The sequence below is a fragment of the Eptesicus fuscus genome, chromosome 10 (genome assembly GCF_027574615.1).
Source record: "Eptesicus fuscus isolate TK198812 chromosome 10, DD_ASM_mEF_20220401, whole genome shotgun sequence".
NCBI classification, from domain to species: Eukaryota; Metazoa; Chordata; class Mammalia; order Chiroptera; family Vespertilionidae; genus Eptesicus; species Eptesicus fuscus.
In genome coordinates, this window is record NC_072482.1 from 83272547 (window position 1) to 83297083 (window position 24537).

Sequence of the window (24537 nt, forward strand, 5' to 3'; positions counted from 1 at the left end):
AGGGATGATCAGGCCAGGAGGGGAGGGCAGTTGGGGGTGAGCAGGCCGGCAGGGGGGGCAGTTGGGGGCTATCAGGCCAGTGGGGGAGGGCAGTTGGGGGTGAGCAGGCCGGCAGGGGGGCAATTGGGGATGATCAGGCTGGTGGGGGGGCAGTTGGGGGCTGGCAGGGGGGCATTTATGGGTGATCAGGCTGCAAGGGGGTCACAGTTGGGGGTGATCAGGCCAGTAGGCAGAGTGGTTAGGGGAGATCAGGCAGGCAGGCGGGTGAGCGGTTAGGAGCCAGCAGTCCTGGATTGCGAGAGGGATGTTCGACCGATGGTAGGACATTCTCCGAGGGGTCCCAGATTAGAGAGGGTGCAGGCTGGGCTGAGGGACCCACCCCCATGCACGAATTTCATGCACTGGGCCACTAGTTTATAATAATAAAAGCCTAATATGCTAATTAGACTGGACATCCTTCCAGACGACCTTCTAGACGAAGTGGGGGCTATGAGGGAAGCCCGGGTCCTGGGTGCCGGAGGGAAGCCAGTGCCAGCAGCTGGGGGATGAAAAGCCTACTCTTGCACAAATTTCGTGCATTGGGCCTCTAATAATATCATAATAAGGTTAACTAAGACACATTAAGGTGTTTGTTATCAAGAGATTGAAATCAGTATTAATTCCCCCATAAACACATAGCAAATACTTCAGTGTATTTTGGAAATGACATAATTTATATGATGACTGTTGTGGTGAGTGTTCAGAGACATTACAAGAAAAAAGAAGTAGTAAGTTCCTGCCACAGTTTTGGACACACCGTAAGTCCTCAAATATGCTCATCTTTCCTCCATCACTTCTTCTTAGGAATAAAAAAGAATTTACCTTTTTATTTAGCTAAAGGAGTAATATTAACAGTTATTTTGTTATTCATTGGCATTCAAATATGTTATTAAAAAAACTTTTCGGTATATAAAACCATAGTCAAAGTACAATTGAATAGTTTTAGTCTTTTTATATATATTTCTCATTGCTATGCTCAGCATTTCTTGTTATATTTTTCCTGGATTATGTACATCTTTTTTTTTTTAGAAGTTGTCCATATTCAATATGCAATATTTGGAAGAGTTTGGGAATATTTGCCTATAGAGAGTCATGTGATCTAGTGAAACATATAAAACATGTGTCCCTGAGTATTTATTAATATTATCATTCAAGAAATGATTATATTTGAGAAAAAATAGCTATCTACAATAATTTTTATTGTTTCCAATATATAATAGGAGAATAGGCTTAATGTTCAGCTACTCTAGGCAGTCATTGGATTTTGTTTCGTGAGTTCCTATTTCTATTTATGTGTCTCCTGTTAAGCAGAGAAGAAACAATGTTAGAGAGTGGGAATCTTTGAGCATGCTTTCTCCTAGTCGACTTGGCCATAAATCCCAGCTGCAACTAACAAAATAGCCTTACAAGATAGATCACTGTCAACTTTCCTGATAACGGGATGCAGTTACTTACTCCACCAGGCGCCAGGACTGTTTAAATGACATGTTGACATTACCTAAGAAAAACTACTTTGTTTTAAAATTGTTTGCTCTGCAAAAACAGGAGGTAGTGAATGGGTATAAATATGGTCGGACACAAAGGGTCAGGGCTGCTCTAGGGGCTACATGGAGAGAGCAGTCAGCCGGCCGGTTATTAAAAAAAGGTTCCCTAAATTTTAATTTGGTCTGGACTCCAGTGGTCATTTACTCTCGTTCGCTCCACAACAATATATAGACAACAGCTTCTCAGCTCCTGTTTCTTCCTTTCTATCATCTCAGTAAAGATCACAGATATATTTCCCACAGGGACAGGGAACATATGTCTGTTCAAATGAGGCACATTTATAACAAATACCAGATACAATTTGGATTTTCAACATTACACAAAGTTTATTTTACACCAAGTTTATTTCTATTCACATTCAGACTTTTTGGACATTGTTCAACGATACTAATTACTGACAACTTTCCTGGAGAAAGAGAAAACGAGAAGATTTTAGGAATTGAATTAGAATGCACTTGAGAAGTTCTTTTGCTGGTGAATTTTAAAATACAGAAACAAACGTGCATAACAACTTTCATAATATCAAAGATGATCTGTGCATCTGGCCGCAAAGGGTTTCTTGCATTAGTGAACTCTGAAAATGTGAATTTCATGTTATCCCAAGCCTGGCTCATCGAGTCTCTTGCAGAAACCTTAACAAGAGAGACTCTTGGCTCCATGAGCTTTGCCCTCAATGTTCCTGTTCTTGGGAATTTTGGCCTCAGAACTACTATATCTTAGCCTGAGTGGAATGGCGTTATTGAATAAATGTTCAACTGAGGTCCTGCTTTGACAAGCCTGTCTCTACCGAGGTTCCCCCTGGATACCACTCCTTCTCCCCATTCAGACACTTTCCCCATGATCGATTAGCAAACCTTCTCTCTTACTCTCCGTTAGGCTCTCGAAGTCTGCCCCAATAAAATGGTGTTTTTCTCTCTAAAATGTGCTTATTCTCTATCACCTCTTATGTAACGGTCCTGCTGTCCTTATAGACACCGAGACTCAAATTCTGGCGTAAACTTTAACCTCTGTTTTACCTTTGCCTCTGACAATTAGTCCTCCGGAATTTTTAAATGACCTGAACTCTCCTATGTTTAATCCTTCCTAAAATAATTAGGAAGGCTAATCTTCACTCACAACCTCCAGCCCTCTAATTGTGACCTCTCACTGATATTAGACTTCTCATGTGAACCAAGGAAATGATGCCTGAAATCAGGGGTTCTCAATGTGTGTGGTCAAGGACTTCTGAGGGTCACTGAGACCCTCTCAGTGGTTCTGCAAAGTTAAAATTATTTTTATGAAAATCATGAAGTCATCATTTCCCTTTTACATTTCATCCTCCCATGAGTGTGCACTGGAGTATTCCAGAGATTACATAATGTGTGATATTGCAACAGATTCAATATAAAAGCAGTTATGTAAATCCAACTGACTTCTCCGTAAGCCATATATTAATGAGAGTCACAAAATTGTGAAGCAAAGTCACTCATCTCATTATTTTTTATATTTGAAAGTGTATTTGTCCTAAATATATTATTGATGTTATAACAGGTGTATTATTTTAAAAATAAATATCTATTTTTTTACTCTTTAAGTTTTAAAATTATAAACATAAATTGATAGAACCTACATGAATAAAAGCTCTTTGGGGTTCTAAAATTGTTAAGAAATTAAAGGAGTCCTGAGATGAAAAAATTTGGAATCTCTGACCTAAATAATTATCCTGCCTATAAATCTTCTTCCAAAATATTGAATTGGCTGCTTTTTTTTTGTGTCACTATCTATTTAAAATATTCAGTGACTCCACACGGACCACAGAAGATAGTCAAAGGCTTTAACCTGCAATTCAACTCCCTACAGTCTGCTTCTTGACCTCCTGTCATGCACAAGCCTGAACAGTTCCACCTGTAAAGATACAGTGAGCCCTTCTGAGATTGAGAAAATCTTGGTCAGCCAAAGCAAGAGTAGCCAAAGGTGCCAGATTGTGAGTGCCCACCCCGCCCTCCCCCCCACTCTCCCCCCCGCCGCACGTCCCGCGTGGTTCAGTTTTCAGGTTCAGGTTCGGGTTCTGGAGGAGGCTGCACACAAATGAAAGAGACTAGACAAGAAAAAATAAATTTGGGAATTGGGGGCCAGGCCGGAGACCAGCTCAAGAGGAAGGACTCCGCTTTGCTCTGGCCTTGCTATCCCTTTTATTCAGGTTTTGGAATACACCCATAGCCCTTAGGCAGGCAATTCCAATAATAGCCAATCAGCAAGGGTTTACATAAAACTAAAAGGTGGAAGTTGCTTCAGCTACCATTGTCTCAACTAAACAGTGGGTGCAGAGCTCTGACCTTTCAGAGCTCAAGGTCTCCAGCCTTCCGGGTTCCTTGTCAACACCTCTCTGCTAGTGAAGACAATGGGCGGCTTCCAACACCAGATCTTCGTGGCCCTTGTTCCACACACACCACAAAGGATGATACCTATAGAAAAGAGGCTAGATAATGCAACACAAATCAGGAACACTTCATTGCGGAGGAGGCAATTCCATATTACAGCCAAATGGTTTTAAGGTCTGCAGCTCTGTTACAAACAGATCTAGGAAGGAGAACCCTGGAGGTGATGAGAAGGAAACTCTCATGACCGCCTCCCAGGAGAGATAGGGAGGTATGTGGGAGATGGCCTCACAGCAGCTCCTCACATCACGCGCCGCCCCTGCCCCCCCCCCCCCATCCTCTTATGTTCCTGAAGGATCACAAGCTACCTGTCAAGACTCAATTTAACTGTGATTCAACCTTTGCCTGCTTGTCCTATATGGATTATGTGCAAGACCATCACAGCACCTTTTACCTTATATTCCCATCCAATTTCTTCCTTTATGTATCATACTAGTGCTCCGGTGCACAGGTTCATGCACATTGAAAGGATGTTAATTAGAAGGTGGCCGGCAGGGTGGGACTGGGTGAGACGGGCTGGACATGCCCTGGAGCCAACCTCCCGCAGTTCCTCCCCAGCCAGCAGCACCTGGGGTGGTGCCTCAGCTAGAAGGGCACCTGCAGAGTGAGCAGGGGTCCCTCTGGCAGGTGGGGACCCTCAGCCTGGCCTGTGGAAATTGGTCCGAAACCAGATCTCCAACATCCCCCGAGGGGTCCTGGATTGCGAGAGGGTGGTTCTTGGCTGACGCACCCTGGAATCAGGCTCCCCCCTCTCTGGTTCTGGGGTGCTTCACCCAAGAACCCAAGAACTGCTGCTGCCAAGTCACTGCAGCTTGGCAGCTCCTGTGCTGAGTGTCTGCCCCCTGGTGGTCATTGTGTGTCATAGCTACTGGTTGGAGGGTCAGATAGTCACTTAGTCTTTTATATATATGGATACTTCATCTATTCTAAGCCATTCTCAATTTTACACATAAAATGTGCTAGCTTGCCTTTGTTTCTGCTATTATCATAACAGAGCTTACCCTTTCCTTTTCCTCTGTAAATATTCAATGTTTACAGGGTCTAAAACAAATTCTCCTTCTTCTAAGACTTTTGTCTGACCCTCCCAATTACATATACTTTCTCTTTCACTTAGAATCTCCCATCAGAGTTGATCTATAACTCCCTACAGTCACTCATGGCTTGCCACCTTGTACATCATATTACTTGTATTCATTTTCTTTCTATTCTGATTGACTTTAAGGCTTTTGAGTAAAGGGACCATGTTTAATTCACTTTTATCCCCTACAGGGACTAAAACATTTCCTCACTTCACACATCACTCAACAAACATTCATTCTGTGAGTGAAGCAATAATGTAGGACTCAAGATAAATATAATAGCCAGAAGAATTATGAGCAGGCACTTAATTTTTCATATCCAGGCTAAGAAAATTCCTTTTTATTATTGGGAGTTATTGTCCAGTGAGCATTTTAGGGCTGGAAAATTATAGTCAATTATTGGCAATTTCATCTCTGATGTATTTGATCACTAGCTGCTATTTAGGTTGCATTAGCAGATCTCAGTAGATCTCATTCAGTGAACTTCAGCTTCTTGATGAATTCCCACACAGGTTATCTTCTGAAAGATACAGCTCCATTGAGAACTAGCCAGATTAGATTTATTGTTTCCCATAACCGGAACAAGAGGAAGTAGAGTAAAATGCAAAAAATCATGTGAGAATTAGTCTCAAGTTCCAGGGCTTCCAAACTGGAGGAATCATGCTGAAAAACAATGCAAAATATCAGTTTTTGTAATTGGACATATATGTCAGTTGGGTAAGTTTCACAGAGTAGATGGGTACTTCATTACCAACATTATTAGTCTACCAGAGAGCTAACTTTTCCCTTCAATGTCAATTGGTATTTCACTTCCTTCTGGCATCACTTATGAAACATAATAGACCATACCTGGTACATTACTAAAGTTGAGTGAGTGATGAATTGAACAGATTGCAAACACATCACTACTTTTGAATAACAGCTGCTGCAGGCCTCGATGTTCTTAATAAAAGGCTTGTTCAGATTATTGGGCAGATGGTTTTTAGGGAAGTGTAGTCACCAAGTAAGCCTTTATGATATTTTTAAGCTGTTTTGGCAGAGTGCTGAGAGGGCATAATGAAGTTTAATAGCATGAATATTAAAGGCTGGTACTTATAGCTCTTCAGAGTCAGAATGTGATCTTTCAATTGCAAGCATTATTATTTTTTTGTTTTTGGTTGCTTGAGTATTTTACTGTGTAAGTCTGCTGCTCTGTTGGCTCCAAAAGATGATTTTTTAATGACATCACTTTAAGTTAATTTAACTATGGTTTCCTGTTCTTACATGCAAATATAGCAAACTTTTTAAAGGTCTAGTTCGATAGATCATGGCTTGCTATTTTTACATTTCAACTTTATGAAATACTTTTTATCTCAATAAGTGGTATACCCTATCTGACCCTGAACTCCATATTATTTTTTCTTTCATTTTAGTACAATTGCTATTTAGTACAATATATTATCAATTCTTATTAGTAGGAAGAAAGTGAACAAATTTAAAGCAACAGACATTTTACAGATATGCATATTGTATTTAGCTTTCCACACCTATCTCATGCCAGCATCTAGCTGGAGAATGGGGCTTTTGGAAAAAACCTTGCCCTAATCTGCCACACTTATCCTGTCTGTTTCAACATTACTCCCAAGCTTTATTTCTATTGTATTCCTGAATAACTATGGGCTCATCATGATCTGCTTGTGTTTTCCATGTTGGCAGCATTCTGGGCTCAAAAGATACTCAGTGAGGATCACATGACCTCTTGGGCAGGCAGAAATCCTGCTCCACTATACAGGGGCCAAACACATTGAAAAGTCATGATGGCCATTGAACTATCCACTTCAGACTTTCAGCTGCTGTGCTATAGAAATTCATGTCTTTAAACAGAAGTGGACGCTATATATTATTAATATATAGTTAGGTATAAGACAAAGATGATATTTATCATGTTCTTATATAAAAATATTTAATATGATATTTTTCTATATGTTTAAAGTACTCACTTGATTAGAATAATTATTCATGAAGGAAATGAATGCAAAAGTGCTTGCAAAACACTTGTGTTTTAGATAGCACATTTAGCCTAATCCATTAGTTTCTGATGAGAAACTTAATAGTGAGAAAAAGATTGATTTCTTGGCAAGGAAGGTGGTGAATATTAATAAAGGCTAGCCTAAAATGTGTTTACTTTTAGACACAATAGTGTTTAGAAATGTTTACTGAATAAATGTTTTGTTCCAAGGACCTATCATTTTGAAAAATAAGGCTTGTTTGTTTTCTCCTTATGTGAAACATATCCTTATTACAGAAAAATTAGAAATTCAGAAAGAAGAAACATCGTTTTAATGACAGTGTATCCTTTATAGTCCCCCTACTGTTTAATATTCCAAACATTTAGAGATGTAAAACAGTGACATTAAAAAAATCATAGTGTAGCTCAGTGGTTGAGTATCAACCTATGAACCAGGAGGTCACAGTTTGATTCCCAATTGGGGCATACGACCAGGTTGCAGGCTCAATCCCCAGTAAATGTGCAGGAGGCAGCCTATCAATGATTCTTATCATTGATGTTTCTATCTCTCTATCCCTCTCCCTTCCTCTCTGAAATCAATAAAAATATATTAAAAAATATATGTATACATATATGTATATATTGATATCTATCTATATACATATATATCTACCCTAATAAAAGAAAAACATGCAAATTGACTGTCACTTTGCAATGCATACCAGCCAATCAGGAGTGAGTATGCAAATCAATCCAACAAAGCTGACGGCGGCCCCGCACCCCAGCCGCTCCCGGTCTCTGGGCAGCACGCATGCAGGCGTGGAGCAGCTGGGCAGGGTGGGACGCCTGCTATGAGGGAGAGGGTGGGGGGCGGAGGGAGCTACAGGAGCGGCGTCCGGCTGCAGTGAAGACTGAAGGCTTCAGGCCGGGCCGGAGGCCTGGGTCCTGGGTGCCGGAGGAAAACCGGTGTCAATAGACAGGGGAAGGAAGGCCTATTGCACAAATCTTTGTGCAACGGGCCTCTCTCTCTCTCTCTCTCTCTCTCTCTCTCTCTCTGAGAGAGAGAGAGAGAGAGAGAGAGAGAGAGAGAGAGAGAGAGAGAGAGAGAGTGCTTTTAGGGGGAAATATAGAAGTAGAATTATTACATGAAAAGCATGCTCAGTTTTATTGCTTTCTAGATTCTTTTCAAGTTGCTTTACTAAAATGTGCTTTCAGCTTATAATTCTATGGAAGAAGGTTGATACTTTCATTACACTGCCACATTTTTTTACATAACAGCTCAGTTGCCCATCTAACAGTTTTTGTGAGCAGACTGCTGTTCATTGTCCTCTTCCAATATTTTAGGTCTATTACTTCTTTGTGGAAGTAAAATCATGCTATGAACCTATCTCACCATAAGGCATACAAATCCATTAACTTGCAAACTGTTAGTGGATGTCTACTGTTCTAGGTTCTAAGCCATACAATTGTCAACCAGAAAAGAGTTTATTTACCTTTTGCAAGTAGCAATTTGTAGTTCATTGTTATGATTCTAATTTCACTAATATTGGAGAATTTCAAAATTCACTTACAGAAGAGGTAAAAGAAAGAATACAGAGTATAAGAAATAAAATATTCTAAGCAAAAATCTGAGGTAAGATGCCTCCATCCTAAATTAAATGACCTCAAAAGCCTCTTTATTTTAAAGTGATAGGAACAGGTAGTTTCATGGCCTATATTCTGGAAACAACATATTTCTCAGATCTAAGCAGAATAACCAAAAGACTAAAAATAAAATAGATGCCTACTGATCACTGAATACACTTTACTAAATAGCAGTTACTAAGTATAATAATGTGTTCATTAGTAACCCGTGAGCCAACATCCACCAGTTCTTTTTTATTACAATAGGAATAATTGAATGTTTATATCAAAAATGTATTGATTATTCAAAGAGAATACAACATATTTCACCTGGACTGCTTGAGATTGAACAAATGAAAAAAATTGCAAATTAAAATCATGGACTCCAGCTAATTTTTATGGGAACAGACCATATATTGTTTCTCTCTAGGAAAATATTATTGTCTTTCTAGGAAAATATTATTAACTTCTCTTATAGATACACTGTAATCTCTATGGAAATTATATATGGATATTTTTTATTATTTTTTTATATTTTATACTTCAAAAAGTTTCTCACTTCCTATCTCATTCTCAGACTCACCCTCTTAAAAAATTTCTCTTTAAGCCCTAAGTTCTAAAAATATATCATGTAATCAATCCATTTTGTTGAAAATGATTTCAAGGTGAATGAACATTTTGTTGTGAGCTAATCAGTTGTTGATTGAACTTATTTGCTTTACCAATAATTTATCTTTGTGTTTTCAGATTCCAAGAAAACAAAAACATCTGCACAAGGTATTGGAAATATTTTCTGATTCTGTCTTATATTTGATGAACCCCCAAATAGCCATACTTTTTAAAGGATTAACATAGAAAAAACTATACATATGGGAAAGAGGAGAGAGGAAAAATACTGGGGTTGAAAAAGAGAAAGGAAAAAAAAAACAAAAACAAGAGTCGAGTCTTTTCTGATAATACTGCTCTGAGAAATATTTGGCAGTAATAAAAAAATAAAACTGTATATGTTTACCTTTCACAGTAATTGTTTTCAAAGATATATTTGCTTGACAAAAAAAAAAAATTGAACAATGCTTAGTACCAAGCATTTATTTCATTGGAAAGTATAAATTCAATTAATCTTTGATATACCAGCATTAAATAGGAAACTAAATAGTTTCTTTGTGTTGAACCGAATCATAACTCATAGCAAGTACACCAGTTTCTTCTGTATTTATTCATATGTGTTTTTGTGTTCACATGTAGTTATGAAGACTGCAAGGTATAAATTATTTAAAGTGGTTAGACATTTGGTCCTAGGTTAGTTCATTGTCGAAGAGTATATTACAATCAAATTAAGGAAAAACCTATGATAAGCAGCAATACCTCAGAGCAGCACGCACTGTGAAATTTAAGGGAAGAGGATGAGGGAGGGGTTGACAACATTATAGTCTAGTCAGTGTGTCGGAAAAGTAAACTCTATCTTTAAAGTTTTTAAGAGCAATGGTTTTCTTTCAACAGAACAACCCAAGGGAAAAAGTAAGAAAATGCATGAAAATACGTTTGTTTTTTTATCTGAACTACTATAACTACCTGCTGACACATGTAGACTTGCTGTTTTCAGTCTCCCTTTTCTACATTTTATGCATGTGAATTATTTGTTGTTTTTTATCAAGATGAAAAAATACACAACCTGGCATTGGGGAGGGAAAGTGTGAACTGCAAAGCATGTTATATTCTTAGAGTCCCTTTTAAAACTCATGTAATCATCTAATAATATTATCCATAGCCTCCTAACCTAAAATACAACTGCATCCATTAACCAAAACTGTGGGTGTAATTTAGTCCCTATAATCTGGTTAGTTCTGTCCTTAGCAAAGACTGAATAGAAATTCTTTTACAGACCAGTTTTACAACTTCTCTTCTATTTCTTTCTTCTTGTAATCTAAAATACCTTGGCATGTTCCCATGATTTATAACATTTTGTCCATGACATGAATTTTCCTCCTACAAGTGCTACTCTGGGCTCTGTGGAATATCATTGCTTGGGATCCATATCTTAGGCAGCACCTGTAGTTGCTTTAACACACAGTACTAAAGCTATTTGCTAACAATTCAGTAAAGCCTTGAGGTCATGTCCTTTGCAAACACACACTCTCCTCTAAAGAAAACAGGACATAATTAAGAAATAGAAATTACCTTACCTTAACCATATTCAATTAGCATTAGAAATCATCACATTTCTAGGTATATAAAGGTTTTAAAGATCCCAATAATATGAAAGGCATGTTTTAAAATGTACACCAAATTTAAAAAATATGTATGCATGACTTGGTTCTGCAAAAGGTCAGGACGCTGAGAAAGTCTCTGTCATAAAAATGCTCACAAATATCCTGTGGAGAGAATCATGAAATTATACTACAGCTCAGCCAGGGGGAGCAATCTCTCTATAAAGAAGGTTGTGATTTATGTGTGTGCAAAGCGGCTGAGGAGCTCTGGCACAGGAATACAGAAACCACTCTATAAACCATTGCACCAACAGGAAATGAGACATAACTGGGGATTTAAAAAATGGTATTAAATTATGCGTATATATTTTTATATGTAGGGTTATATATACATATATATATTCTTAAAGTCCTCACTTCATCGCAGTCTATATGATTTAAAACTTCCTGCAGATTTGCTGAGGATCCTTGGCCATCTTCATTTAGGGCATTGATGTAAATAAATAGAGAAGCCTTCTTAGAAGTTCATTTACATCTCAACTGCTTTCCTCTTTGGAAAGATCTATGGATTTTGAATTGGGCAGTAATAAGGAAAAGAAAAAGATTTGTCCTCTAAACAACTATTAATTCTTTTCAAATTAACATATTTGTTCTGGTTTACCATCAAAACGTGTTTATTATTGTTATTGTTGCATTTTTAAATTTATTTGACTTAGGGTGTTGTTTTTTTGTCTTTAAGATTACTTCAATTATACATCTCCAACCCTATATTCTTATTTTGTTCCTACTTTTCTAGTTAACACAGCTTAAGAGGCTGTATTTTGTCTTAGTTTAAAAATAAATCATGTCATGGTAGGGGACACAGGGTGAAGAGCACATGAGACCCTCCTGTACATAGTTTTATAAATTCCTTTGACTTATAATTTTTTCAAAAAACAAAGGAAGAAAGAAAAGAACTCAAAAATATTTTCATGCTGTTCTGTGACAGAACTCTGTGAAGGGGAGTAGAAGGAAATACTTGTTCTGAATATACAATATTAGTCTTTTTACAGCAGTTATTCCTTGCCACAGTCCTGCATTAGCACATACATGTTTCTTTGTGTTAAAACAATTAAGTTTGGACGCACAACATTGGAATAATAATAATAATGATAATAATAATATGTTTCAGAACAGGAAAAGAAAGAAAAACATACAGAACCAGGTAACTGTTCTCAATTGCCTCTATCTTTTTAATTTCAAGATATTATTTAATTTGCAGTTAAATGCTGAATTGTGATCTAATAACATGAAATGTTGACTTTTTTTTTTCTTGTCTTGTTTGATACAGCAAAGCCACCAAAGAAGGAACATTCAGGTGAGTGAGGCCAGTGTTGCTGGGTTCTTTCTACCAGATGCCCAGTGTTTATTAATGCTGCAGCTCAGACGGGCGGTGAGGGCCATGACAGGAAAGGACAGGAAATTCTTCTATCTCACTCCCCTCCACCCCGACTTCTTCACATAGAGTTAACACTACCAAACCTTTAGACAATGAAAGACAAATATTACATGACACTCCTGCTACTCAGTGTATGCTGTGAACCAGCAGCATCAGAATTATCTGAAACCCTGCAAGCAAAGCAGAATCTCTGGTCCCACTCCAGGCTACTGAATTAGAATCTGCGACCTCCTAAGATCCCCAGTGGCTGAGAAGCACTGTTTTACAGTTTAGTGTAAAAAAAACTAAAAACAAAATAAGATCAAATGCTGTCTGTAATTGTGTCTGGTATTGCTTTGCTTTTAAAATATGAAATATTGAGCCCAACCAGTGTAGCTCAGTGGTTGAGCATCGACCTATGAACCAGGAGGTCTCAGTTCGATTCCCAGCCAGGACACATGCCCGGGTTGCAGGCTCAGTCCCCAGTGTAGGGCATGCAGGAGGCAGCCAATCAATGACTCTCTCTCATCATTGATGTTTCTATCTCTCTCTCCCTCTCCCTTACTTTCTGAAATAAATAAAAAATATTTTTTAAATATATGAAATATTTCATTTAAGCAAATATTCTCTCCCTATTCCAAATGTTACTTAATGGCATTGCTTAAGTACTCTGGCATTTCAATGAGAGTAAAGTAGATTTTTCCCTCAATGTATTTATAGCCTAATAGTGGAAAATTGAATTGGGAATAAGACAACCAGAAAAATAAACATAAAAAAACAAACTAAAAATGCAATTAGTATAGATATCGAATGGTTTTCTAAAAAGTTCTAGCATTGAACTTGCCCTACTAGTGGTTTCAGATGAAAATAAATGCAAATTTCTGAAAATTTTTACTGACCTCATTTTAAAACATAACCTGTTGATTTTGCCTGGCAAACTTCTACTCAAGGAACTTCACTGATTTTTCTTGTGTGTCTACTAGTCACTCCTGCTATTTTATTGTATTTCAATTAAAATAGCATTTACTTAATATTATGTAAATAACCATGCAAATATAGCTTGACTATATTCTTACCTGTTCCATAGACCACAAACTGCCACAGATTTGAAATCATATTTCTTAATCTTCTTCAACTTCATAATATTCCTCAGACAACCCAAATCCATTTATGTGTCTCTCAAACTAGTTCTCATAGTATCATTTTCTTTCTTTTATAAAAACACTTAATATACTGATATAATCATATTACCTTTTCTTTTTTTCAATTTAAATAACCATAATTTAGAGGTTAAGGATTGCCTTTTATATCTCAATTCCCAGAGTGTTCATTCTGAAGTCAGCATATAGTGGACATTTGATAATGGTTGATTGATTGAAAGAGAAATATCAAGTAGGATAAGTACATTTATTTAAAGCATTTAAATATGAGTGAATTTCAAATAATTTACAATATGAAATAATCGCACATTTAACCACTTCATATTAACATTGGTATTACTTATCCTTTCAAAAGGAATATTTATGTTTATCTCACAGAAAACATACTATTTGTTCAGGGGTAACATTTCCACAAGTGGGCCATAACACATATTCTCACTTATTCACCCATACGCAGAAAGCTAAAACAAAGCAACAACACAGAAGCATATAGAAGCAACAGAATGACTATGAGTGGACTCAGTTTCAAGAGTTTTAATAGCTAAACATTATTGTTTCGTACTGAACCCGACAAAATACAATAATTCAAATTCTTTAAAATCATTACCTGCTCAGTCTAGGCGTTCATGATAATGTAGAAGCTTAACAATAATTAGCTTTATTTTAAAATTTTAAACCATTGGCTAATTTATCAATTCACTTCGTTTTTTATACCATTTTATAGGCTTCAAGAAAAATGAACTGGCTTGTATATGAAAACAATAAGATTCTTAGATATTTTAGAATGGAAAACAGAATGAATAAGTTATGAATGAGCATTCTGTGTTGGGAGAAGGTATACAAATTTGAAAAAAGAATTATGGTCTGCAGCATATATTTAAATAAAGTACATCAAAGAAATGGCACAGTGTTGCATTTTCTCCTCCTCAAACCTATTTTTATTAGCTTCCATTTAAAAAATGAAAATAACCTTAAAAATATGTTAGAGACAAGTAGATGTGTAATTAATTTAGACATTATTTCTTGTCTTTATCAGCTCCAAGTGAAAAAGAAGTAAAAGCAAGTATGTTGAATAAAACATTAACAAATAAGCTTATTTTAGCAGCTTACTCATTTAAGTTTTCTGTTATAGACAATGCTAATGCTGATTTTTAAAGCTGGCTTACCAAATATTTCTTGCTATGTTCATTTAATTTGTTGAAATAACATGCATAAATAGTTAACCTTATATTTTCTGTGAATTCATTCTTATTAAAATTTCTCTATAGATTTTCATTTTTAAATGTTAATTTGTCCAGATCATAATCCCTTTTTGTATTTTTGTTTCCCCTTCTGCAGAATGTTAATTGATCTCTTCAGCCTCTTAAACACATCAGACTTAATATTTCTAACGATTAATCACTTGATCAAACCAGTAGGCAATGTAATTTGTCTACCAGTGAAGTCATTTTGTCTTTAATAAAATGAAGCCCTCCAAATTTTATTAATTACTACTGTTGTAATGTCATAGTTTTCCTTTTAATGTCTGTATCCTCCGTTGTAAATATTGACTTGAAAACTATAATATACTATGGCATCTGCTTCAATAGTAGCAAATACTCTTAGGGAGAAATGCTAATTATTTTGTCAGTATTTCTTAATTCAATACCGTAACTAACAGACTGTCATTAATAAAAATAATTTTGGCATAATTGCATATAAGCATAACCAATGGAAGCAAGACACTGGGGGGTGAGGGCATGTATGGGAGTGGGGTGGGGGGGCAATGGAGGGATATGGACACATATGTAATACCTTAATCAATAAAGAAAATTGGAAAAAAATAATTTTAGAAAAAATATACTTTTAGATTCTCTAAGCTTTTTGTATAGGAATTTATAGTTAAACCTGGATTGTATGCATAATGTGTTTATATATTTTTCTTTTCAGTAAGAGCTCCTTCAGTATTAAAAATAGTACTGATACGTAAAACAAATTCATTTTTTTATTTAGTGCTGGGTTTTTGAGATAGTATATAATTTATGAATCTATCAGAGAAAATTTGAAAATGTAATGTTGAGTAACTTACTGAAAATTTCTTTTGAAAATTACACATGGAAGTGTTCATATATATATAATCATAGTAGACTTTAAAAGAGAAGGTTTATATGAACTTTAAATTCCATTTATATTTCATGAAAAATTTTAGTTAATATAAATCTGATTGGAACTTTATATTATGAAGTCTTTAGGATGCTAATACTTGGTCTGTAGAAATGCATTACCAGAAATATATATAAAATAAAACTGATAACTTTGCAATGTTAGTAGAAAACTTTAGATTGATTACTCTGAAATGAACATTTTCTTCATAAAAAACGTAACATGTAGATAAAAATATTCATTTGCAATAAAAAAACCCTTATAAGTTCTGCTATCTATGAAACACACTATCAGATCAAGTTTTGAAGAGATCAGCATCATTTCCACAAAATTAGGTTGCCAAATCATCTTCAACCCAATATAAAAGTTGCAAAAGAATTCATATTCAACTCCTTATATTGTTGAGAGATTTGGATTTTACATAGGTATTATCTCTCAAGATAAAAATTAATTAGGGCTAATTCATAATTGTTTAAATTCTCTACTAACAATGTAACCAGCCATTTCCTCTCTGGGAAAAACATTTGTTTGGCCTTAAAAACCATTCAATGGAATTTTTATTTTTACATGCTACTATATACAATAGGTTGTATGTAAAGTTAATGCCTAAGGTAAAAATTGCATATCATTACAAATACTTTCAAAATTCCTTAAATCACCCATATATTATGGTGTACATACTTTTGCGTATATAACTTTAACATTCAGGATATTAATTTCATCATCTTAAATTATGAGAGCAATCGAGAAAGTACGATACATAGTTTAGTGAACAGGAAGTGTGTCTGTGATGCATTTCCATGGTATTGAATTTTAAAAGATAGGTAAGATTGGCTGGGTTAGAGCAAGTCCATGGAAAGAGTAAGAGGTCATATATTATTAGCACTCACTTAAATGGAATAACGAGAATGGTGATTGAGTTTGTGGTGTGAAATTGTTTAGGCCCTGAGGAAGCCAAAATCAGTGTAGGGAAAATACTGAAGAACACAGACAAGCTTGAGATCTATATCTTATTTTCCTATGGATTACAGAAAACTTCAACTTTAATTAGCCTTGATTTGAGGTACAACATTTTGTACTGGGACCAGCATTTTAGATTATGTCTTATAGGCAGCTTTCCTATCTTCCACACTAGATATTCAGAGAAGCTCCAAGAAAGTATTTTGGCCTTTTTTATTCTATTTTTTTTCTCTCTCAAAGCAATCAATATTCAAATAAAATTTGTGTTATATTATGGCTAATCTCTTATAATGCAAAGCTAATTGATTGATGTCAAATACTTCTTGATATACCATAATTAAAGGCCAAACAAAGAAGGCCTTTCAAGTACTCTTTCCTATAACTCATATCATTTTAGATGTAATTATAAACTAATAAATTAGTATTCCAGTGTATTTTGTGAAATAAGCTACCTGCATTTATGGTCACTGCTTATATACGCTAAAATTTTGGTATTGCATTGTGAAATCCTAGAAGAGAGTGTCTGTATTGCTATTTAAAGAAGTTCACTAGTTTATAAAAATACACGTGCTCCATAGTTAGACTCTCTCTGCTGCTTGCTTTGCTCTTACGTGCCACATGCATTTTATCTTTTGGACAGTTTAGTCTTGTTTGATTTGCAATACTATAGATATCCACCTGGCATCTCTGATGTGTATTTCTCATTCTTTAATATCTGAATTTTGCAGAAACTGATCGAGCCAAGGAAGAGGCTGGTGCTGCCTCCACTAAAAAAGGTGAATACAACCTGAAGAAAAAGGTGTCATGACTAAAACTTATTTCTGTGCAGGTTTCTAACTTAATGTTTCATTTAGTGCTTATTAAAGAGCTCTCTTTATTGATTTCACTATTTCTTGATGTGGAAACAAACTCACTTTGCACAAGATTTATAGTGTCTATATTAACAAGGTTTTGTCTTCAGTGTTCTGATGCCAATAGTTTCATTCCTTGGGGCCATAAACTAAAACTAGTAATTGCAGCTCAATTTCAAGTTAGTTTCTGAAAAATTGAAGAAATGTAGCCGTTCAAGTTCAATGGGATCCCAATCGCCTGGAGAGAGCATTCAACTACAAAATACTGCCTGAGGTGGTTAGAGCCCAAACAAATGAAACTTTGACTAGAAGAACTTACATGAACAATAGACATTTGGGGGAAGAATAATATCAGATTTTAAAATGTGTTCCTTGGAATGCTCACTTGGAAACACTTTGATTTAAGAAACATATTGGAAAATTTGGAATTTAAGTTTTCAAATGTATTTCTCTTGTCAGAATCCCTTCTCATTTCCCATTAGGTTGAGACTTCTGTCCCTACTGTGTCATTAATGCTCTTACTAATGCTGATGATGTTATCATTACTAAACCAATAAAACCATTCTAGCACTCACATTACGAGATTTTTCAGTTGCACTTACCATTTTGTTTCTTCTCTCCCTTTTGGGTTATCATGCCAACATAGTCTCTGAGTTCTCCTAATATTCCCTGATATTTCTTTCTGACTTCTTTCTGTTTTGCCCTTTTCTACACCTTTATCATTGACTAGAAGCCCGTTGCACGAAGTTTCGTGCAAAAGACCTTCCTTCACCTGGCTGCTGGCACCAGTTTTCCGCCAGCACCAGTTTTCCTCTGGCCACCCGCCGATCGGAGCGCCTCCCGCCAGCGCGATCGGCCACCCTGAATTCCTCCAGTGCCGCGGGTGGGGGAACTCGGGGTGGCCGATCGAGCTGGCGGGAGGCACTCCGATCGGCGGGTGGCCAGAGGAAAACTGGTGCTGGCGGAAAACTGGTGTCGGCAGCCACGCAATCAGCCACCCCGAGTTCCTCCACGGGCGCCTTCCGGGACCCGCAGCGCTGGCCGTTGGGGCCGGCAGGAGGAACAGGGGGCAGGAACTCGTGAGTCCCCGCTCCCCACCAGCCCAATCAGCCACCCCGAGTCCCGCCCCCAGCCTCCAAACGGCCCAATCGTGGGTGTAGCGGAGTGATGGTAATTTGCATATTACCATTTTATTAGGTAGGATGCTCCCAGATTCCATTATTAATCCTCTGAATTTCTCATTCTGCAATGTCTCTTTGTGAAATATATCCCCTCTCAAGGTTGAAACTCTGTTCCCAATTCTATGTTGTCATTTCAGGACTTCATGAAAATGCTTTTCCCAGAAAAGTTCAGCCTTGTATGTCCAAATTAAACAGCTTTAAATTCAACCTTTTAAAAATATATTTTATTGATTTTAGAGAGGGAGAGACAGATAGAAACATCAATGATGAGAGAGAATCATTGATCAGCCACTTCCCTCATGCCCTCCCCCTGCCCCACTGGGGACTGAGCCCCCAACCAGGGCATGTGCCCTGATCAGGAATCAAACCATGACCTCCTGGTTCATAGGTCGATGCTCAACCACTGAGCCACATCAACAGGGCAAATTCTTTCTTAACCTAAATGCCTCATTTTATTTTTTTTTTCCATCACCATTAATCCCCTCTATGCCCTGTTCCACTTCCATCCAATCCCCTTCCCCTCCCTTAATCTGCTGTCCATGTCCATGAGCTCTCTCTCTTTTCTTTTCTTTTCTCTTCTTTTCTTTTCTTTTCTTTTCTTTTCTTTTCTTTTCTTTTCTTTTCTTTCCTTTTCTTTTCTTTCTTTTTTTTTTTGCTCAATCCCTTCATTATCTGCCTTCTCTCTATCTATGAATCTATCTCTATTTTGCTTGGTAGTTCAGTTAGTTCATTCAATTCCACATATGAGTGGAAACATATGGTACTTGCCTTTCTCTGACTGGCTGACTTCACTTAGCATAATGCTCTCCCATAAATGAGTGGATAAACTAATTTTCTCTTCTCAATTTGCAGCTCATTATCACTGGTGAAACCACAATCCATTCTCCACCTTACTAGAAATCTGGGGGTGACTGACTTTTCTTTTTCTTTTTCTTTTCTTCACTTAATATTCAAAGAATCTTCAAGTTCTGCTGATTTTATTCCCTAAATATTCCTTGAATATATTTCCTCCTATTCATAACCATGCCTTTAATCTGCATTCAAATATTCATTATCTTATGTTTAACCATTATAACAATTTCACCACGTTCCTCATCTCCTTATTTTTATTTCAGTAATATTTATCTTACCAGAACTCCCAGTACAGTAAAAGTAAATTATCAAAGTCTTAAAACAGAATAAATCACTCTTAATTTAAAACTCTCTCCCTAGCTGGTTTGGCTCAGTAGATAGAGCATTGGTATACAGACTGAAGTGTTCCAGGTTCAATTCCAGTCAAGGGCACAATGCCCGGATTGCAGGCTCAATCCCCAGTAGGGAGTGTGCAGGAGGCAGCCAATCAATGATTCTCTCTCTTCATTGATGCTACTATCTCTCTCTCCCTCTCCCTTTCTCTCCTAAATCAATAAAAATATTTTTAAAAGAGAGAGAGAGAAAAAACCATAAACAACAGAAACTCTCTTTTCCCAGTTGTCCATAAAATTAAGTCCAAGCTTGTTAAAATGATGTAAGAGTCTCCCAAGATCTGTTTCTTAGATCACTTTCAAACTTCATCTTATGGAGCAGGACTTGCTTCAATGGGGGTTTGGTGCTCATGGAGTCTGCCCCTTGAGTGTGTCACTTATGGATGTGAAGAGTTGTAATCTGGTATGGTCTGACACTGACCACTGGGTACACTGGCTCTTGGGGCTCCAGGGAGGTGTAAAGTCAGCCACTGCCTGGAGCCACCCAGCAGGAGCTACAGAGAGATCTGCAGATTCCTCCTCTTTGTATCAGTTTGGAGGTGCCCAGACTAGGCCCAGCTGTGAAGCAAGGCAGGCTGCTGCTGATGTAGGTCTTGGGCCTTTTATTGATAGGTTTGGGGCTCCCAGACCCAGTTGCACCTTGTTTGACAGGATTTTAGCCTGAGCAAGGACATACCATTCATATGCAAAAGCCGCTGTGCACAGCTTGGGTGAGATTGTAAGTTGGGTGGGGCAGGATCTCAGGGAATCACCAGGACGGAACAAACAGAAATGGCTGCCAGTCAGCCCTGTGACCGGGAAGTTCCAGCATGGGAATAAGGACTGCTGCTAGCACCTCTGTCTGGAAGAAAGCCACCCCTGAGTTCCTGTCTCAATGCCAGACAGTCCAATTTCTCCTCGTATGTGTCTGGATTCCCCAGAGCCTCGCCCTGGTGCTGGATCTCAGAGGAAGCGGGAGCTTGTAAGTTCAGTTTGTGGTGCTGGCCTTTTAAGAGGAGCAGCTGGGTCTCCAGGAGCCTGTGTGTCACTGAGCCCCAATCTGCACTGGTTTTTACAGCCTGTAGTTCTTACTGCCATGGGGACTTCTTTTCCCAACTATGGAACCCCTGGTGTGGGGCTGGGACCCCTTGCTCCTCCCAGGTGGCCTCTGCAGAGACATCTCCCTCCTGGTTAAAAAAGCGGCCTTGTGGGTGCCGGGCCAGCCCATTCTGCGCCTCCACACCTCCTGCCAGTCTCAGTGTGCTTTCTTCTTTACTTCTCTAGTTGTAGGACTTCCATTCAGCCAGCTTTCCGGTGGTTCTGGGTGATGGTTGTTCTGTATTTTAGTTGTAATTTTTATGTGGTTGTGGGAGGCAGGAGTACAGGCATTTGCCTATGCCACCATCTTGGTTCTCTCCATTACTTTTTTGGAAACATTTTTTTCAATAAATTTGAAAAATTTTAATTTAACTGATATTTTGAATCCATAATTATAATTCTACAAAGAAAATTTTAGCCCGATGGCTTCAGTGGTGAATTCTTTCAAACATTTAAGGAAATATTAACAATCTGCACCAAACCTTCCAGATATAGAAAATAAGAAACATTTACTCATTTGAACCTTAATATTAAAACCTAACAGAAGCTGGAAAAGAAACAAAATATAAAGACTAACTTATCTTGTGAATATGAAGGCATAGACTTGAGCAGATCAAGTCTGATAATATATGTGTAAGATAAAATGCAAACAATTTGGTTTTATTTTAGGAATGCAATTTATTTATTTATTATTTTTTAAATATATTTTTATTGATTTCAGAGAGGAAGGTAGAGGGAGAGAGAGAAACATCAATGATGAGAATCATTGATTGGTTGCCTCCTGCATGCCCCACACTGAGGATTGAGTCTCTAACGCGGGCATGTGCCCTTGACTGGGAATTGAATCATGATCTCCCGGTTCATAGGTTGATGCTCAACCACTGAGCCATGCTGGCCAGGCTTCAGAAATGCAACTTTAAAAAAAAAATCAATGTAATTAACCAGAATAATAAAATCACAGGAATAAATAAATGCATCATAGTAGATGCATTTGATATAATTCATCACTAGAGTAGAAAGAAGCTTCCTTAATCTGTTAAGATATATTTTTTAAAAAACCATTAATAAATATCATACCCACTGGAGAAAAGTGGAAAGGTTTTCTCCTAAGAATTAGAACAAGACAAAGGTGTATGCTATCACCACTATTACAAATTGTACTGGCTATTGCAGCAGTGCAATAGATGAGAAGAAGAAATAATAGGTACAAGAATAGAAAAGTAAGAATGAAACTCATTACTCACAGATGAAATTATCTACTTGAAAAATTCAAAAGAATGTGCAGATGAACTATTATAACTAATGAGTGATTCTAACAAGTTTTCTGTAAAAAGCAATTCTCTACCTATCTGGTTCTTCATATTAAATTTTTGAAAAGATCATGGCCACTTACACTGTAGACATCTTTTATTGTTCTGATTGTTTCTTCAGAATGCTGTTTAAAATGTTCTGAATATCCTGTATTTGATTAAGAAAGTTAAATATTTGGCTTACCTGTATTCCAGTTGTTTTGTCAAGAATATTTCATAGGTTATAGTATATACATCACAGTTCATTTCATTAGGAAGCAAATAGTATGTCCTATTATGAATAAACTAGAGGCCCAGTGCATGAAATCCGTGCATGGGGGGTGGGGTCCCTCAGCCTGGCCTGCACCCTCTTGCAATCCGGGACCCCTTGGGGGATGTCCAACTGTTGGTTTAGCCCCTATCCAGGATCGGGCCTACACTGGCAGTTGGACATCCCTTTCACAATCTGGGATCCCAGGCTTCTAACCACTTGCCTGCATGCATGCATGATCGCCCCTAACGACTCTGCCTGCCTGCCTGATCACCCCTAACCACTCGCCTGCCTGCCTGATTGCCCCTAACCCCTCTGCCTGCCTGCCTAATCACCCCTAACTGCTCGCCTGGCTGGCTGATCGCCCCTAACCACCTCTACCTCGGCCCCAGCCACCGCAGTTTTGTCCAGAAGGTCGTTCGGCTGTCTGGTCTAATTAGCATATTACACTTTTATTATTATAGACTAGAGGCCCGGTGCATGAAATTTATGCACTGGGGGGGGGTTGTCCTTTAGCTCAGCTGCACCCTCTCGCAGTCCGGGAGCCCTCAGGGGATGTCCCAAGCCATCAGTCAGACATCCTTAGCGCTGCTGCAGAGGCCAGAGAACCTTCCGCTACTGCCACTGCGCTCACCAGCTGTGAGCCCAGCTCAGGGCTTCTGGCTAAGTGATGCTCCCCCTGTGGGAGTGCACTGACCACCAGGGGGCAGTTCCTGCATTGAGCACCTGCCCCCTGGTGGTCAGTGTGTGTCATAGCGACTGGTCATTCCTCCATTTGGTCGATTTGCATATTGGCCTTTTATTATATAGGATGGTTCCAAGTTTCATCAATGAGTTAGGCTGGTGACAAGCACATTTCTTTATTTCAAAATTGCATATTTCCTCTTTGCAACTCTGTGTGGTGATACTTGGCTGGAATGACAATATTCAGTTCCCCACTCATCTTTCATCTAAAAGTTGGTAATATCCTCTGAAGATCTTTACTTGAATCAATTATTTCAGTGTGGTACACTGATTTTGTGTGAATCATTTTTACTATTTTGATGTATAAATAAATAAGTAGTGAATACTCCACTGAGACCAAGTTTCAGAGAAAGCATAGTTCAGAGGAAACGGCACCTACATGTCAATATTATTTCTCTTTGGTTCCTTGCATCTTCAGTTAAGGTTTAAATAAATATCAAGGATGACTACACTGTCTTGTCAGTTGATGCAGCTATATTACGCTTGAATTTAAAGCCGCATCTAATTGTCACTTTTAAGATGCTAAATAACTCCAGCAATAACCTGGAATGTAAGTCAATAGCTCATTGTCCTGTCAAGTGGAATTCTTTGTAGAGCATGTTTAGTGTTTATCAAAGCTGAGTATAAAAGAATAAAGTAGGAAATAGTGTGGAAAAGCTAGTTAGAAAAAGTCAACTGACTTTTCTCCTCTAATTCTACAAGATTAGATTTAATATAGGTTTCAGTTGGATTATTGGGAAATAAAAAATGTTGAAAAAGCTTTGAAAACTAGCATGTTTGGGAGAAATAGTTGGCACTAAATAGGTAAAAATGTGGTTTTTTTTTTTGTTTGTTTGTTTGTTTTGTTTTGTGTTTTTTTTAGCAGAAGCAGCATTTCTATCAGGAACTTTTACTTAAACTTTATCTCTGCTTTGCAGGTGTACCTGGAAAGAAGGAAGAGAAAACAACGAAGGCAGTGGAGCAAGGTAAAAAAAAATGAAGGAGGTTGACATTATCTTCTTTAGAAAGACAACAACATGAGGAGGAAAGCCCTGGATTCAGACAGGCGGAAGACAATAAGCTTTAAATCTATTGCTCCCTATCACTGTCCTCCATGTTTTTCTGTGCCAGGGAGAATGTGAGGCAGCGATCTGGGTTTTGCTCTTTTGTATAATTAAACTTGGAATATAAGTTCAGAACAGGAAAACTCTGCAGACTGCTTAATTACATCAGGAAAAACACCGAAGATTGTTGGGAATAAGGAAATGATCCTCTGGGGCAACTGGTAGACATTTTTCAGTTTGATTTGTGGTTTTAACAACACC

At 37.6% G+C, this 24537-nt stretch overlaps 1 protein-coding gene across 4 annotated transcripts in view; it reads left to right on the forward strand.

The window, feature by feature from the left end:
* The window catches only part of TRDN (triadin), a 280530-nt gene that overhangs the window by 185968 nt on the left and 70025 nt on the right, over window positions 1-24537 (forward strand). For all 4 annotated transcript variants that reach the window (XM_054721940.1, XM_054721941.1, XM_054721942.1 and 1 more), the window contains 7 exons: window positions 9438-9467; window positions 10191-10208; window positions 12069-12101; window positions 12228-12254; window positions 14511-14537; window positions 17305-17352; window positions 24151-24198. In XM_054721940.1, the coding sequence (XP_054577915.1) occupies window positions 9438-9467; window positions 10191-10208; window positions 12069-12101; window positions 12228-12254; window positions 14511-14537; window positions 17305-17352; window positions 24151-24198 (231 nt within the window). The remainder of the gene's footprint in view (window positions 1-9437; window positions 9468-10190; window positions 10209-12068; window positions 12102-12227; window positions 12255-14510; window positions 14538-17304; window positions 17353-24150; window positions 24199-24537) is intronic.